At 34.8% G+C, this 17737-nt stretch overlaps 1 protein-coding gene across 2 annotated transcripts in view; it reads right to left on the reverse strand.

The window, feature by feature from the left end:
- The window catches only part of LOC125678429 (uncharacterized), a 29365-nt gene that overhangs the window by 2978 nt on the left and 8650 nt on the right, over positions 1–17737 (reverse strand). For both annotated transcript variants that reach the window (XM_056155507.1, XM_048916872.2), the window contains exons 3-15: positions 8752–8832; positions 7846–7996; positions 7544–7661; positions 7157–7253; positions 6699–6776; positions 5542–5684; positions 5410–5447; positions 5215–5320; positions 1942–2097; positions 1719–1857; positions 1279–1398; positions 1137–1188; positions 903–1031 (exon numbers count right to left, since the gene is read on the reverse strand). In XM_056155507.1, the coding sequence (XP_056011482.1) occupies positions 903–1031; positions 1137–1188; positions 1279–1398; positions 1719–1857; positions 1942–2097; positions 5215–5320; positions 5410–5447; positions 5542–5684; positions 6699–6776; positions 7157–7253; positions 7544–7661; positions 7846–7996; positions 8752–8832 (1408 nt within the window). The remainder of the gene's footprint in view (positions 1–902; positions 1032–1136; positions 1189–1278; positions 1399–1718; positions 1858–1941; positions 2098–5214; positions 5321–5409; positions 5448–5541; positions 5685–6698; positions 6777–7156; positions 7254–7543; positions 7662–7845; positions 7997–8751; positions 8833–17737) is intronic.

Raw genomic sequence — 17737 nt, forward strand, 5'->3', positions numbered from 1 at the left:
AAAATAGAGTTTTGTCTTTACTAACAATATTTTAAGGAAATGTTAAAAAGGCATAATATAAATAGAAATAGGTGCATATATGCAGGGGTATTGGAAGTTAATGCAAATTTAGTGTAAATTACTTTGATTTACACGAATATATGACATTTTCATTTCCAGTACATGTGCGTAAATACATATTTTAAATAACGGGTTTTTCAAGCGTGGAAATTGCGTGTTACATAAAACTGAGTAATGCACTGTTTACAAGGACATTGTTTAAAGGAAATTCAGTATGAAAGGGAATTTTGACCTTAAAATCTATTTGGCCAGGTTATGATTTGATTGGTCAATCATAGATGGACATGCATAAAAAGAAATATTGATGTAAGTAAATATATTGAAATATAGTAATGTTCTTTAAACTGGCTTAAAGAATTAATATATGGTTAGATATTTCAAAATGTTATTCTAAACAAATCAGAGTCAATGAGTTAAACGATGTTTCTTTCGTTTTTTGAAAATTCTAAATCTTGTAAAATTGTTAAGTTGTTCGTAGATTAGATCGGCACCAAATTATCAACTTGCGAAGAACACAATTTCATCATTTCCCACCAATATATACATAATATATAAGATTAAAATTTCCTAATTTCGGCTTGAGCATCACTGAAGAGACATTATTTGTCGAAATGAACATCTGGTGCATCAAAATTGGTACTGTATAAATTTTACATTAAAAGAAATTTCAACAACATATCTCGTCTTCCACGTATTCGTTGTAAAATAGAGAGAAGTCGTCCTAAAGATAAAATAATCATGCTAGAAATTTTTTAAAGACGTTTTAACACCATTCCGAAAGAGTGATATTCGTTTGTTTTCAACCAATAGCTTTTACAGTTGATTATTGCAGGAACACTTACCGCTGTCACTGGACTTGATTGCGTCACAAGAACTACAACATTTGCGGTAGTCTGTATAACACCCCCAGGGAGTGGTCGTCATCATCTGAGTACAAGCAGTCCCCGGCTCATCTCCAAATAAACAGGTTTCTGTGAAGTTTGTTGATTCATCAAAATCATATACTGTATTATTCACACATAATCAAATATGATAGAAAATCGAATTAGATGATCGAGAAAGAAAAACCCACTGACCATCGGCAATAGGGCTAGAACTATTGTAAGTACAGACGCCATCTTGACACCACTGCAGAATACAATAACTAAATGTATGCCAACTTATCAGGTAAATATTTCATAAAATTATGATTGTGCATGTGTAACGTATGTGACGCACCTTCTGATCCCCACAGGTGGTGCCATCTGCAGGGAGAATTGGACTACAACTCTTACCATCCTGAGATGTACAATGCAAAGTAGTGCAGATTTCTTGGAAATTGGAAGAATTATATAACCTCTGGAATTAAAGTAAGGCGAAATTAACGTGTCGTTTATGGTTTTAATTTATTTGTCCAGATTTGACAATGTCCATAGTTCCACATTCCCATCTCTTCCAATATGTTGTTTTATTAACCTACAAATGTTGTTCCCACAGTTGTCATCGATAGTTATTTTCTATTCTTTTATTTTTGGAAAGAGGGGGATACAAGTAAAAATCAAATTCGAGCTTGAACATTTACACCGCGTCGTGTCAGATGTTAGAAAAATGGTAATAATTTAAGTTTGGATCACGCCAATTACCGCACAAGTATTACATAAAATGGTCCAACTTCTTACCCTGCAAACTACAGAACCAGTCCCAATACTGAACGCACACTGCTTGTCCGCGTGGTACAACTGACCAATAGAGGTCGCTGTGTACCCCTGCAGTCCATCTCTATCTTCTGTTGATGTCTCTTGCAACAAGCAATTTGATCTGTAAGCATTGTAAGTTTAGAACACGTGTCTAAAACGAATACATATTTTTGATTTTGGAATTTCTTTTTCAGTTGATACTTACGCCAATGAGTTGATGTACTCGGTAAATTGGTTAACAGAACACGAGGAAAACTTCCAGGGGTTTAAAGACTTTACCCGGGGTAAAACCTGCGCAGACATGATGTATCCAGCATCCGGGCACGTGTTGCTCCCTATTCCCTCATGGGTCGCCCCTAAACTAAAATAATTTAAGTTATACAGGTGTACAACCAGCAATGCAAGACAACGCTTATCGTGTACGCTTATGCTTAAAAAAGAATTGGAACATAAATTCTAAAAGTTGACGATACATATAGAATATCCCACTCTAATGTTGATCTCGGACCTGGGATTGGCCCCGAGATCACTCGAGGGGCAATCCCAGGTCCGAGATCAACATTAGAGTGTGATATTGTTTATATCATATACCTAAAACACAACAAGTTGATAAACATTTTTTTAAAAATGGGGGGGGGGGGGGGGGGGGGGGTATTGACCCAAACATAAACACATGGTATACTGTACAACGATATTTGACTATTTTATTCCTTCAGTAAATTTACTTTAATGGTTATGTTTCCAGTACTATTGGCATTGTGAAACATGCTAAAGTCTGGGTTTTGTAGCTTTATTCCACTGCTGGTCACAATAATTGGATGATTAATCATGGACATCCCCTCATGTGGTCTAGAATCTGGACTTTCAATTAACTGAACTGCTTGGCTGAGAAACTCGTCATATCTATCGCTGTGCTGTTCATGTACATGTATATACTATTAAGCAGCTCCTTGGGGCTTGCTAATGAATACTAAAATTGGAAATAAGTGAATTATTTTTATTTCTTTTTTCGGATTTACCAAACTCGCCCGTTTTCATTATTTCATATAATTTGTAAGAGTTGTAGAACTTTGTTTACGTGACGTCATCGTATGAGCGGGAATGTTTACAGATCTGATGCTGCTATTTATTTGCTTAGGGAATGTTACCTTATACTGAAGCAAGTTTTTTTTTGTTTTTTTTACCGTTTCCCATCTGTTTAGCATCTATAAGTCGTTGAAAAACGTCGGAAGATATTGGTTCTGCTTTTCTCGTTTTATTGCCAAGTCCTCGGGATTTTAGATTTCAGAAATCGTTTTAATTAAAGCAGTTTTCTACATCAAAATTACCGTAAATTAACATTTTGATCTCCATTAGGACCGGGAATTTCTAATAATGCTTTAGTATCACCCTCCACAATCCTCCTACTGTTTTCTGTCTCCTAGAACGTTGATTGTTTTTAAATGAAGTTAAACGTGTTATTGTTCTAAATAAACAATTGTTACTTGGGTTATCCCCCTTTGCTTAGATACTCGCTACAATTTAGCGCTGTTTTTGAAAACGTTTTTATTTAATTTTTCTGCTTAAATTAAATTTTGTCGTGGAAGAAAGTATTATATTATGAAAAAAATTGTGTCTAACATAATGTTAGATTTCAAAAGATTAAAGAAGAAATAGCCATTTGAAATTTGAGGTCGAGACAGCCCCTCGACAACGGGCCGAGAGAGATATCTCGGCCCTTAGGGCGAGACAGCCCTACCTACTTGCAGCTGTCTCACCCTAGCCAAGATAGGTGTATCAGGGCTGATACACTACTAGGTATATGATATAGATAAATACATATGGAAAAATACCGCAATAAAGGAAAATATCTACAAAGAATTCGGATAACATGAAGCTGACATCCGGGTGAAAAATTAGGGAATATGTCAATATGAATGAATATTTGGTCCACTGTCAGAAAGCTCTTTTGTGATTGACGCGCATAAAAACGTTCATTACAAATCGTCTTATGATATTATTCGGGTTATTTTACACCACAGGGAATACGCCGGTTTCGAGATACACCCGAGTTATTTCCTTTGGAGAACTCTCGTGGATAGTGAGGCGTGAAACAATTTGTTTACACGCGGGAGTGGGACTAATATTCATCACAGCGTAAGTGAATGTACTCAGTAAGGTTCTCATACACTGTTAGATCACCCGAATTCGACTGATACACAAACTAAGTAAGTTATAAGTATTTAGGGAGTAATTAAATACATAGAATTCTTATCATATCACGTTATTTCGTTGGTCATAAGTACCATATCAAAGACATTACTTGCAAATATGACATTGTTTTTATGTTTCCACTTTAGTAAAACATTTCTTTCGATAGTATTTTGTATTTCCCACATTTACATATTAAAAGAGAAGCCGCTTTTAATACATTTCATCGTCTTTCTCGCTGACTGTAGGTCCACTCTGTCCCACTTAGTCATTCAAAGTTCCACTAAATGCACCTCCTACACAGAAGAGTTCGTATCTCGAAACTGGCGTATTATATCGCATGGATTTGAATTAACTATTAAAGACTCTTTATTAATAGTGAATTCGAACCCAAGCAATTTGATTGCCTGTGTTTTACACTAAATCTCATAGTTTGGGATTCATCTGATTATCTGTGAACAGATTGAGAATACATTTTGGTCTTATGACTGAAAACATAACCGAATATTCCAAATAATTGAAACGGAGGATCTTATAAGTTTATGGTTGTGTTTGACGAATTCATTCGCTTGAAATATAGACCTTTCTGGATTTCAATTATTTGTCAGTAAACTTATGAAATCTTTCGTTCGTATAGTGTCCAATCCTTTTGCATGAAATGATTTTAAGAGAATTCCTTTCATTTAAAAAGGATCCAAACAGAAATTTGCAATTCATATTGAAGAACGATTTTTTCATATCAATTATTCAGAAAACATATAATAAAATAAGATATATTTTGGAGCGATATAATTATAACACCATCATGTTAAGCTGTATTTAGTAATATTTCATTTGTATGATTTATTTGGTAAATGTTAACGAAAATGGAGAAAACTATTATAAATCATTTTGAAATTTATGTAGAGTTGTATGTTTTGAGAAATTAAATTATCGCAGAAGCATATTTCATATTTTGTACTCACAATGTACACGTATCTCTTGTACAACAATATTTGGCTGAAATAGACGGCATTTTGTTAAAAGCATTTTTCACAATATTTTTGAGTTTCCATTTTTTGGCCCAAACTGTTTATTTGAAAGAGTTGTCATTCCTATTTGAACATTTCATTTACTTAAAGGCAAGAAAAAGTATTGTTTCTAAAAGTATTTGCTACAATTCAAGATCTTATCTTTTTATTGCAAATACAGTTAAAGAACTATAAACACTTAATTTATTATATGCGAATTAATATATACATGTATCTTTAAACAGGTACGTTCACATTCAAAAGCATGTTTCCTTTACCTGTGACCCAGTTCGTGAGCTGCAACTGTGTAACTGATAAGGTCGAAATTCTCCTCAATGACAGAAACAGACCCAGAAGAACAAATCGAGCGCGTGTAAGCTAACCCTGCAAAGTAAAATACAATCAAAGGCATCCCGATTTACTGCTGATAAAATTTGATTTTCTGTTGGACAATATATTGAGAGTTAACGCACCTGCGATATTCCCGTCGCTCCCGTAGACTAAATCATACCTAAATCCAAAGTCAACATACAGACATCAAAGGAGACAGATAGAATCGTCAATCAAAACAAATACACACATGTTCCACCTGTAGTAATACTAACCTTGTGAACATCATGGCGTGGTCGTGATCTGGGATGGCTAAAGAACCCAGCTGCGAATTCCGCCAACTTTCCAAGGCATTGATTGCTTTCATAGCATCTAATTGGTTCTGGCTGTCTAGACTGGCAGTCCAAGAGGTGGTTGCCTTTCGTATAATTCATCATTGTTAATCATGAAATCTCAATGCAAAGACGAGAGAAATAACATAGAAACTAGATGATGTCATAAGCCAGTAATACCCGCACGTAAGTGTTTGCCTTGAAATATATTTAACGTCGTGATATTGTAACTAGCAGAGAAACTACAATGTTTACCACATGTATATATTCTTGCTGCATATATGTCAAGATACATTGAGTATTTTGATGGGCAAGTACCCTGGGGTCATCCAAACACCTTCAAAATGGTTGAGATTCCAACCCTTAAAGCAAATATATTCTTCTTGCACATCACGCAATGCCCTGAACACCAGGTTTTTTGTTCGCCGTTTTTCCACCCTTTTTGCCCCTTAAAACTTATTGCACATCTACAGGGCACCACCAATCATTTTTAAAAAGATTATTTGGCTACTTCGTATATTGTAAGAAAAGTTCTGGGAACGGAGATTTCTAAAAAGAAAAATATACATCGCTTTTCAACTCTCTTTTGGGCCTCAGGATGAAAATGATAATTCAGAAACGTGATTTGTACATCTAAAGGACACCACCAATCATTTACCAATAAGAGATAATTTGGCAACTTCGTAAACTGCAAGAGGAGTTATTGGAACCAGGGTTTTGTAGAAAAAGATCGTTTTCGACCCCTCTTCCCCCATCCCCGGTGACAATGAAAATTCTGAAACCTTATTTCACATCTACAATACACCACCAATCATCCTCTGAAAGATGATTTGGCTACTGCATAAAATGTAAGAGGAGTTCTGGAAGCAGGTTTGTTCAGAGAAACGGTCGGTTTTAGACTCCAATTTGGCCTCCAGGTAAAATTGAAAATTGCAAAATCTTACTGCACATTTAAGGACACTACATATCATATTCATAAAGATTAATTGGTTACTACTTCAAATAAAAGAGGAGTTTGAGGAAAAAGAAAGTGTGACAGACGGACGAAGGGACACACATAATTCGGAATTAACTAAAAGGCACGAAAGCAAAGAGCTCACCTCAGCAATGTACATTCCTGCAAATACGACATTGATGATGTAAGCGGCACCTGGAAGATTTTTGTATCTGACATCAACCTACACAGAGAAGTAAACATCTTAATAAATCAGGTGAATTTCATATTTATTTGTTGCTCTTTGTCTGTTTCATTTCTGTGGATGGTATATCAAATATTGAATTTTAATTCGATTTTTTATCGGAACTAAAGCACATATAGGTGTTGTTAGCCATGTAATATAAAAATACATGAGTATTGTACTACTTGATATCACATTTCTAACAAGCCTTTAATTCTAAGGTTTAAAGTTTCTGATATATAACAAAATTCTTTTTTTCATAAACAAGGTTGCAAGGAATCAGTAAACAAGATTCAGGGTGATCATAAAGCATTTTAAACACTACAGGATTATTATAGGATATTTAAAACACTTTTTATCAAACATTCAATTATAAGTACCCCATTGACGAGGAAGGCATAGTATCGCTTTATATCATTAATGGTAGCGTTTCGTCTTTCTTGAACATTGCTGATGTTGGCATTCTGGTTGTACCAACTGTAACGAAATAATGTAACATCATATTTAGCTAAATGCAGCATTGAGAAACATGACATGTAGTTAAAAAGATGTAAAGAAACATTACATACTGGTGAGTAAATAGAATTATAACAATAGAGAGAAACATGACTTGTAGTTAAGATATTTGTTAACATTTCAGGTAGAACTTTTTTCCTTTAAATAGTTTGGTTGCAAAAGTTCTGGGCAGACATTCTTCGCGTATATGCAAGCATACACGAAAATGTACCTTTGTGTATCAAATGAATAACAAAAACTAAAATCCTTACAAAATGTATATACTGTAGTCTATTGCAAGGAACAGCTCCACTGTGTACACTGTTCCTGATCTCTTGTACCGGTGTGGGGCATTTTTTCTCAGTGGTCTGTAGTGCAGGCTCCCAGGAGCTATAAGAGCAATTACACATATTTAGCTAGTTTACGTCACGTCGTTTTTCTTTTGTGATCTTGACTTTCAAAATCTTCTCTGCTTTATAAAGTCCATATAAATTTTCTAAATTAAATTTGAAAACAAGAAAATCAGTGAATTTTACCCATGGGTTCTGAAAGATATGCACATTTTAAAGTTAACCTGGAACAATGGAATCTGATCGTAAATCGTATGGTGAGGATGATGGTATCTTGGAAATAAGAAATGACACTCCTGATACTTGATGAAATGATTTTATCCTGGAGATAGATTCGATGAAATAATGCTGATGACCGAAAATGAAGGTCCCGGACTGAAATAAATTACGCATGAATTAAATGATATTTTAAAAAGAAAAAAGTCAATGTCAATTATGGTGCATTAGACATAAACCTTGACAAATGGCGTTTAGTATAGCATTGACATTGACGATTGTTCGTGACCTTTAACAGTCATGAAACATTGAGCTTTCAGTTCACCAAGTACCTTGTATATGATATAAAAGTTATGACCAAGGTTAAAGTTGCATACAAAGACAAAGGCTACTGACAAACAAGTTGATGTTGCAGGGGTTTCAACATTCTCGTTTAAAGTCAGCATTTCGCAAATTCTATGGTCGTTATAACGATCTAGTTTGCCAATACAACCTATGATTGGGTGAAATGTTGTCTGACGTATTTCATACCGATTGTTTGGCCGTCGTTGGCAGACTGAGTTTGACTATGGATAACTCTGTTTACCTGATCAAGATATATGGCTCACGGCGGGTGTGACCGGTTGACAGGAGATGCTTACTCCTCCTAGGTACCTGATCCCACCTCTAGTGCGTCCAGGGGTCCATGTTTGCCCAAACTCTCTATTTTGTATTGCTTATAGGAGTTATGAGATTGACCACTGTTCGTTATCTTCACCTTTCACAAAATCAATATGAACCCATCCACCCCTTCCCCGACAGGGAAATATAGAGCTCTGTTATCAAGAGAGAGAGAGAGAGAGAGAGAGAGAGAGAGAGAGAGAGTTTCTTTTTAAAATCGAAAAAAAAAATGGAAAGAAAAAATGACGTCATACCATCTTACAATGTCCTTCTGTTGAGGTCTCGATTTCTATTGAAGCTCCATGCAGGGGGTCCTGGTATAGGCCAACAAAGACCTGTCAAGAACATATGGATATATGTATACCGACAGAAAAAATATAATAGTGCACACTGGTAAAGGCCAACCCAAACCTGTCAGAATATATATATATATATATATATATATATATATATATATATATATATAGTTTGTAAAAAAGAATTCGGTATTTGATACAGTAAATACATCCAATAATAAAAGTCAAGAAACACAAAACTCGAATAACTGTCTGAAGAGGCATTAAAACCGAAAGCGCTAACAGTGAAATGTTATTCGAGTTTTTTGTTTCTTGACTTTTATTATTGGATATATATATATATATATACCGAAAGAAATGATACACTAGTACACATAGAACAGGTACATATTTATCTACATAATGTCTTCATTGGAAATTTTCAGACTATATATCATAATCCATACAGAGTTCATGAATGATTGATTTTAACCCATACACCATTTACATATATAGTTGTTAACAATTGAGATGTTGATTTGCACATGCTAGATGTAATAAACGAAATAGTTTGTAAAAGCAATTTTCATTGGTGTAAACAGTGAAGGTAGGATTTGACGTCATTTTATTTTGTTACGTGACACATGGCTTTAGTCATATTGATTGTAAGTGAAATGTATCATTTTAAAATTATTTGTGAAGTTTTCTTGGATAAAAATAATAATAAACTAGTTCTAATTGTAACGGGGACCGTTACATATGTTCCTCAAACCTCCCCAAATTAAAAAGTGATGTCCTTGTGAATCTATAGCAAAAAATCATTTTATTTTAGCCTTTGATTACATGTAGTACGTTCAATATGGTCATTTCAGTACCAAAAAATGAAAGAAAGCGTTGCACGCGCATACACGCGCACGCGTGTATGATTCCGAAATTTTGTTGATGTCGTTCAACAGGCATGTGTATCATATACCCACAGTGTGAATTTCATAACGTTTCCACCAAATACAAGGAAGTTATAGCGATTTTAAAATCGTCCAATCAGAATTCAGCACACGTGCATGCACGTGCTGAGCAGTAATTCTAACCACAGCAATTTGTAAGGAGTACCAAGACACATCTAAACCATTAATATCAATAGAATTTGATGAAAAACAAAAACGTTATCGTCCTTTAAAAATTGAACATTTAAAAAACGTTTCACGCGCATGCGCGTGTGCGTTGGCATTTTTTTGTTACACCAATATATAGATACACATATTGTCTACGTATGCTGTGAATATCATCTCATTCGCTTCATAAATAAGAGAGTTACAAACGTTTTAGTATTATTCAATCAAAATGAAGCGCACGTGCATGCGCGTGCAAATTGGTAATTTCGACTATGCAAATCAGTTAAGGGTCTCAATATCTACCTATGATATGAATTTCAATCCATTTCAATGAACAACAAAAAAGTTAGACTGATTCCAAAGTTAGCGTACAAATTTTGTAATGCGCGTGCACGCGCATGCGTGCGCGTGCTGACAAAATAACTATTATATTTCATATGTACAAATGATATACTATCATCCTATTTAGGTTTTATATCGCTTCCTTCAATATTCTGATTTTCCATTTTTTATACCAAAATTGCAATGCACGTGCGCGCGCGTGCATGCACGTGCAGACAAAATGACTATCACTATGCACATCTACAAACGCTATACTATCATCCTGGAAAGTTTCATATCGATCCCTTTTGTAGTTTCTGAGAACACTACCGGACAAAAAAGTACCGGAGAAAAAGAATAATAATAATAATAATAACTAGTTCTAATTGTAACGGGGACCGTTACAGATGTTCCCCAAACCTCCCCCAATTAAAAAGTGATGTCCTTGTGAATCTATAGCAAAAAATCATTTTATTTTAGCCTTTAATTACATGTAGTACGTTCAATATGGTCATTTCAGTACCAAAAAATGAAAGAAAGCGTTGCACGCGCATACACGCGCACGCGTGTATGATTCCGAATTTTTGTTGATGTCATTCAACAGGCATGTGTATCATATACCCACAGTGTGAATTTCATAACATTTTCACCAAATATAAGGAAGTTATAGCGATTTAAAAATCGTCCAATCAGAATTCAGCACACGTGCATGCACGTGCTGAGCAGTAATTCTAACCACAGCAATTTGTAAGGAGTACCAAGACACATCTAAACCATTAATATCAATAGAATTTGAAGAAAAACAAAAACGTTATCGTCCTTTAAATATTGAACATTTAAAAAACGTTGCACGCGCATGCGCGTGTGCGTTGGCATATTTTTGTTACACCAATATATAGATACACATATTGTCTATGTATGCTGTGAATATCATCTCATTCGCTTCATAAAAAAGATAGTTACAAAGGTTTTAGTATTATCCAATCAAAATGAAGCGCACGTGCATGCGCGTGCAAATTGGTAATTTCGACCATGCAAATCAGTTAAGGGTCTCAATATCTATCTATGATATGAATTTCAAGCCATTTCAATGAACAACAAAAAAGTTAGACTGATTCCAAAGTTAGTGTACAAATTTTGTAATGCGTGTGCTCGCGCATGCGTGCGCGTGCTGACAAAATAACTATTATTTTTCATATATACAAATGATATACTATCATCCTAGTTAGGTTTTATATCGCTTCCTTCAATATTCTGATTTTCCATTTTTTGTACCAAAATTGCAATGCACGTGCGCGCGCGTGCATGCACATGCAGACAAAAGGACTATCACTATGCACATCTACAAACGCTATACTATCATCCTGGAAAGTTTCATATCGATCCCTTTTGTAGTTTCTGAGAACACTACCGGACAAAAAAGTACCGGAGAAAAAGAATAATAATAATAATAATAATAACTAGTTTTAATTGTAACGGGGACCGTTACAGATGTTCCCCAAACCTCCCCCAATTAAAAAGTGATGTCCTTGTGAATCTATAGGAAAAAATCATTTTATTTTAGCCTTTAATTACATGTAGTACGTTCAATATGGTCATTTCAGTACCAAGAAATGAAAGAAAGCGTTGCACGTGCATACACGCGCACGCGTGTATGATTCCGAATTTTTGTTGATGTCGTTCAACAGGCATTTGTATCATATACCCACAGTATGAATTTCATAACGTTTCCACCAAATATAAGGAAGTTATAGCGATTTTAAAATCGTCCAATCAGAAATCAGGACACGTGCATGAACGTGCTGAGCAGTAATTCTAACCACAGCAATTTGTAAGGAGTACCAAGATACATCTAAACCCCTAATATGAATAGAATTTGATGAAAAACAAAAACGTTATCGTGCTTTTAAAATTGAACATTTAAAAAACGTTGCACGCGCATGCGCGTGTGCGTTGGCATTTTTTGTTACACCAACATATAGATACACATATTGTCTACGTATGCTGTGAATATCATCTCATTCACTTCATAAATAAGATAGTTACAAACGTTTTAGCATTATCCAATCAAAATGAAGCGCACGTGCATGCGCGTGCAAATTGGTAATTTTGACCATGTAAATCAGTTAAGGGTCTCAATATCTACCTATGATATGAATTTCAAGCCATTTCAATGAACAACAAAAAAGTTAGACTGATTCCAAAGTTAGTGTACAAATTTTGGAATGCGCGTGCACGCGCATGCGTGCGCGTGCTGACAAAATAACTATTATTTTTCATATGTACAAATGATATACTATCATCCTATTTAGGTTTTATATCGCTTCCTTCAATATTCTGATTTTCCATTTTTTGTACCAAAATTGCAATGCACGTGCGCGCGCGTGCATGCACGTGCAAACAAAATGACTATCACTATGCACATCTACAAACGCTATACTATCATCCTGGAAAGTTTCATATCGATCCCTTTTGTAGTTTCTGAGAACACTACCGGACAAAAAAGTACCGGAGAAAAAGAATAATAATAATAATAATAATAATAATAATAATAATAAGAAGAAACAGAGTAAAAACAATATGTTCCCAAACTTTGTTTGGGGAACATAATAAGAAACAGAGTAAAAACAATATGTTCCCAAACTTTGTTTGGGGAACATAACTAGTACTTATTGTAACGGGGACCGTTACACATGTTCCCCAAACATTCCCCCATTTAGTAAGTGGTGACATTTATTTCAGTACAAGTTGTTTTGACCATTGCAAACTGTGTAGCATGTGAATATATAACTATCTTATAACGTTCAGTCCATTTCATACTAGTTCAAATCAGTTATAAAGATATGAGAGTTTTGTGCACGTGCACGTACGTGCATATAAATAATTCGACCATCTCGATATATTACAAGTCTTACCATATGAGTACAAGAGAAGTTTCACAACTGTTCAATGAATAACGAGAAATTAACGGCAACTCAAAACTACAAAGACCGAAATCAATGCACGTGTATACACGTGCGCGTGAGTACGACACAGCAATTTTGTTGATGCTAATCAATACACATTTGAACAATATACTTACTATATAAATTTGGTATTGATTGCTTCACTCATAAGAAAGTTATTGAGATTTCAAAATCGTCCAATCAGAATTAAGTGCACGTGCATACGCGTGCAGGGAAGTGATTTTGACACTATTAATAAATTCAGAGGCCCAAAACATACCTGCAACCTAAATTTCAATCCTATTCATTGCAATCTCAAAATGTTATAGACCAATACTTGAATTTAGATGTCAAAAATTACAATGCACGCGCATTCACGCGCACGCGATTTTGATAATGGAAAATTTGTTGACACCATTTCATAGACATTCATATCATAGATCCTCAGGGTAAATTTGAATTCATTTCAGTTTTTAATTCAATAGTTATAACCATTTTAGTACCCGAAAAATGAAAGAAAAGCCATGCACGTGCATACACGGGCACGTGAGTATGACTCAGCATCAATGTTGATGTCATTCAATAGACATTTGATAGATATACTTACAGTATAAATTTCATATTGTTTCCATCATTTATAAGAAAGTTATGGCGATTTGAAAATCGTCCAATCACAATTTAGCACACGTGCATGCACGTGCCTGATGGTAATTATGACTGTACACTTTTGTTAAGAATATCAAGATACATACACAATACAAGTTTGAAAAGATTTTGACAAAAAACAAAAAAGTTATGGTCATTGAAAGAATTGATCCTTCAAAAGACAATGCACAAGCGTGCGCATGCGCGTTTGCAATTTTTATTACATCGATCTGTAGATATTTGGCATGTGTACCTATCCTGTAAATATCATTAAATTTCCTTAATTGACATGAATGTTATAAACGGTTTTGTATTATCCAATCAAATTGAAGCACACGTGCATGCGCGTGCAGAATTGAAATTTTGACGATGCCAAACAGTTAAGGGTCTCAAGTTATACCTATGATATAAACAGCAAACGATTTCATTGAAAAATAAAAAAGTTAGACTGATTCCAAAGTTTGTAAACAAAAAATCCAATGCACGTGCATGCACATACATGCATTTTCAGACAAAATGACATTCGTTCCGCACATCTACATATGCTATACTATCATCCTACAAAGGTTTCATATTGATCCCTTGAGTAGTTTCTGAGAACACTCGTGGACAAAAAAGTCCCAAGAAGAAAGAAAGAATAATAATAATAATAATAATAACTAGTACTTATTGTAACGGGGACCGTTACAGATGTTCCCCAAACATTCCCCCATTTAGTAAGTGGTGACATTTATATCAGTACAAGTTGTTTTGACCATTGTAAACTGTGTAGCATGTGAATATATAACTATCTTATAACGTTCAGTCCATTTCATATTAGTTCAAATCAGTTATAAAGATTTGAAAGTTTTGTGCACGTGCACGTACGTGCAGATAAATAATTCCAACATATCGATACATTAGAAGTCTAACTATGTCAGTACAAGAGAAGATTCACAACTGTTCAATGAAAAACGAGAAATTAACGGCAACTCAAAACTATAAAGACCGAAATCAATGCACGTGCATACACGTGCGCGTGAGTACCACACAACAATTTTGTTGATGCTAATCAATAGAGATTTCAACAATATACTTACTATATGAATTTGGTATCGATTGCTTCACTCATAAGAAAGTTATTGGCATTTCAAAATCGTCCAATCAGAATTAAGCGCACGTGCATGCGCATGCAGGGAAGTGATTTCGAGACTATTAATAAATTGAGAGGCCCAAAACATACCTGCAACCTAATTTTCAAACCTATTCATTGCAATCTCAAAATGTTATAGACCAATACTTGAAGTTAGACGTCAAAAATTACATTGCACGCGCATTCACGCGCACGCGATTTTGATAATGGAAAATTTGTTGACACCATTTCATAGACATTCATATCATAGATCCTCAGGGTAAATTTGAATTCATTTCAGATTTTAATTCAATAGTTATGACCATTTTAGTATCCGAAAAATGAAAGAAAAGCTATGCACGTGCATACACGGGCACGTGAGTATGACTCAGCATCAATGTTGATGTCATTCAATAGACATTTGATAGATATACTCACAGTATAAATTTCATATTGTTTCCATCATTTATAAGAAAGTTATGGCGATTTGAAAATTGTCCAATCACAATTTAGCATACGTGCATGCACGTGCCGGATGGTAATTATGACTGTACACTTTTGTTGAGAATATCAAGATACATATACAATACAAGTTTGAAAAGATTTTGACAAAAAACAAAAAAGTTATGGTCATTGAAAGAATTGAACCTTCAAAAGACAATACACGTGCGTGCGCATGCGCGTTTACAATTTTTATTACATCGATCTGTAGATATTTGACATGTCTACCTATCCTATAAATATCATTAAATTTCCTTAATTGGCATGAATGTTATAAACGGTTTTGTATTATCCAATCAAATTGAAGCACACGTGCATGCGCGTGTAGAATTGAAATTTTGACGATGCCAAACAGTTAAGGGTCCCATGTTATACCTACAATATCAATAGGAAACGATTTCATTGAAAAATAAAAAAGTTAGACTGATTCCAAAGTTTGTAAACAAAAAATTAAATGCACGTGCATGCACATGCATGCATTTTCAGACAAAATGACATTCGTTCCGCACATCTACATATGCTATACTATCATCCTAAAAAGGTTTCATATTGATCCCTTGAGCAGTTTCTGAGAACACTCGTGGACAAAAAAGTCCCAAGAAGAAAGAAAGAAAAATAATAATAATAATAAGAAACAGAGTAAAACCAATATGTTCCCAAACTTTGTTTGGGGAACATAATAAGAAACAGAGTAAAACCAATATGTTCCCAAACTTTGTTTGGGGAACATAATAACTAGTTCTAATTGTAACGGGGACCGTTACAGATGTTCCCCAAACCTCCCCCAATTAAAAAGTGATGTCCATGTGAATCTATAGGAAAAAAATCATTTTATTTTAGCCTTTAATTACATGTAGTACGTTTAATATGGTCATTTCAGTACCAAGAAATGAAAGAAAGCGTTGCACGTGCATACACGTGCACGCGTGTACGATTCCGAATTTTTGTTGATGTCGTTCAACAGGCATTTGTATCATATACCCACAGTATGAATTTCATAACGTTTCCACCAAATATAAGGAAGTTATAGCGATTTTAAAATCGTCCAATCAGAAATCAGCACACGTGCATGCACGTGCTGAGCAGTAATTCTAACCACAGCAATTTGTAAGGAGTACCAAGACACATCTAAACCCCTAATATCAATAGAATTTGATGAAAAACAAAAACGTTATTGTCCTTTAAAAATTGAACATTTGAAAAACGTTACACGCGCATGCGCGTGTGCGTTGGTATTTTTTGTTACACCAATATGTCGATACACATATTGTCTACGTATGCTGTGAATATCATCTCATTCGCTTCATAAATAAGATAGTTACAAACGTTTTAGTATTATCCAATCAAAATGAAGCGCACGTGCATGCGCGTGCAAATTGGTAATTTTGACCATGCAAATCAGTTAAGGGTCTCAATATCTACCTATGATATGAATATCAAGTCATTTCAATGAACAACAAAAAAGTTAGACGGATTCCAAAGTTAGCGTACAAATTTTGTACTGCACGTGCACGCGCATGCGTGCGCGTGTAGACAAAATAACTATTATATTTGATATCTACAAATGATATTCTACCATCCTATTTAGATTTCATATCGATCCCTTTAATATTCTGATTTTCCATTTTTTGTACCAAAATTGCAGTGCACGTGCGCGCGCGTGCATGCACGTGCAGACAAAATGACTATCACTATGCACATCTACAAACGCTATACTATCATCCTGGAAAGTTTCATATCGATCCCTTTTGTAGTTTCTGAGAACACTACCGGACAAAAAAGTACCGGAGAAAAAGAATAATAATAATAATAATAACAAGTTCTAATTGTAACGGGGACCGTTACAGATGTTCCCCAAACCTCCCCCAATTAAAAAGTGATGTCCATGTGAATCTATAGGAAAAAAATCATTTTATTTTAGCCTTTAATTACATGTAGTACGTTCAATATGGTCATTTCAGTACCAAGAAATGAAAGAAAGCGTTGCACGTGCATACACGCGCACGCATGTATGATTCCGAATTTCTGTTGATGTCGTTCAACAGGCATTTGTATCATATACCCACAGTATGAATTTCATAACGTTTCCACCAAATATAAGGAAGTTATAGCGATTTTAAAATCGTCCAATCAGAAATCAGCACACGTGCATGCATGTGCTGAGCAGTAATTCTAACCACAGCAATTTGTAAGGAGTACCAAGATACATCTAAACCCCTAATATGAATAGAATTTGATGAAAAACAAAAACGTTATTGTCCTTTAAAAATTGAACATTTAAAAAAAGTTGTACGCGCATGCGCGTGTGCGTTGGCATTTTTTGTTACACC

Source organism: Ostrea edulis, chromosome 2 (genome assembly GCF_947568905.1).
Source record: "Ostrea edulis chromosome 2, xbOstEdul1.1, whole genome shotgun sequence".
NCBI classification, from domain to species: domain Eukaryota; kingdom Metazoa; phylum Mollusca; class Bivalvia; order Ostreida; family Ostreidae; genus Ostrea; species Ostrea edulis.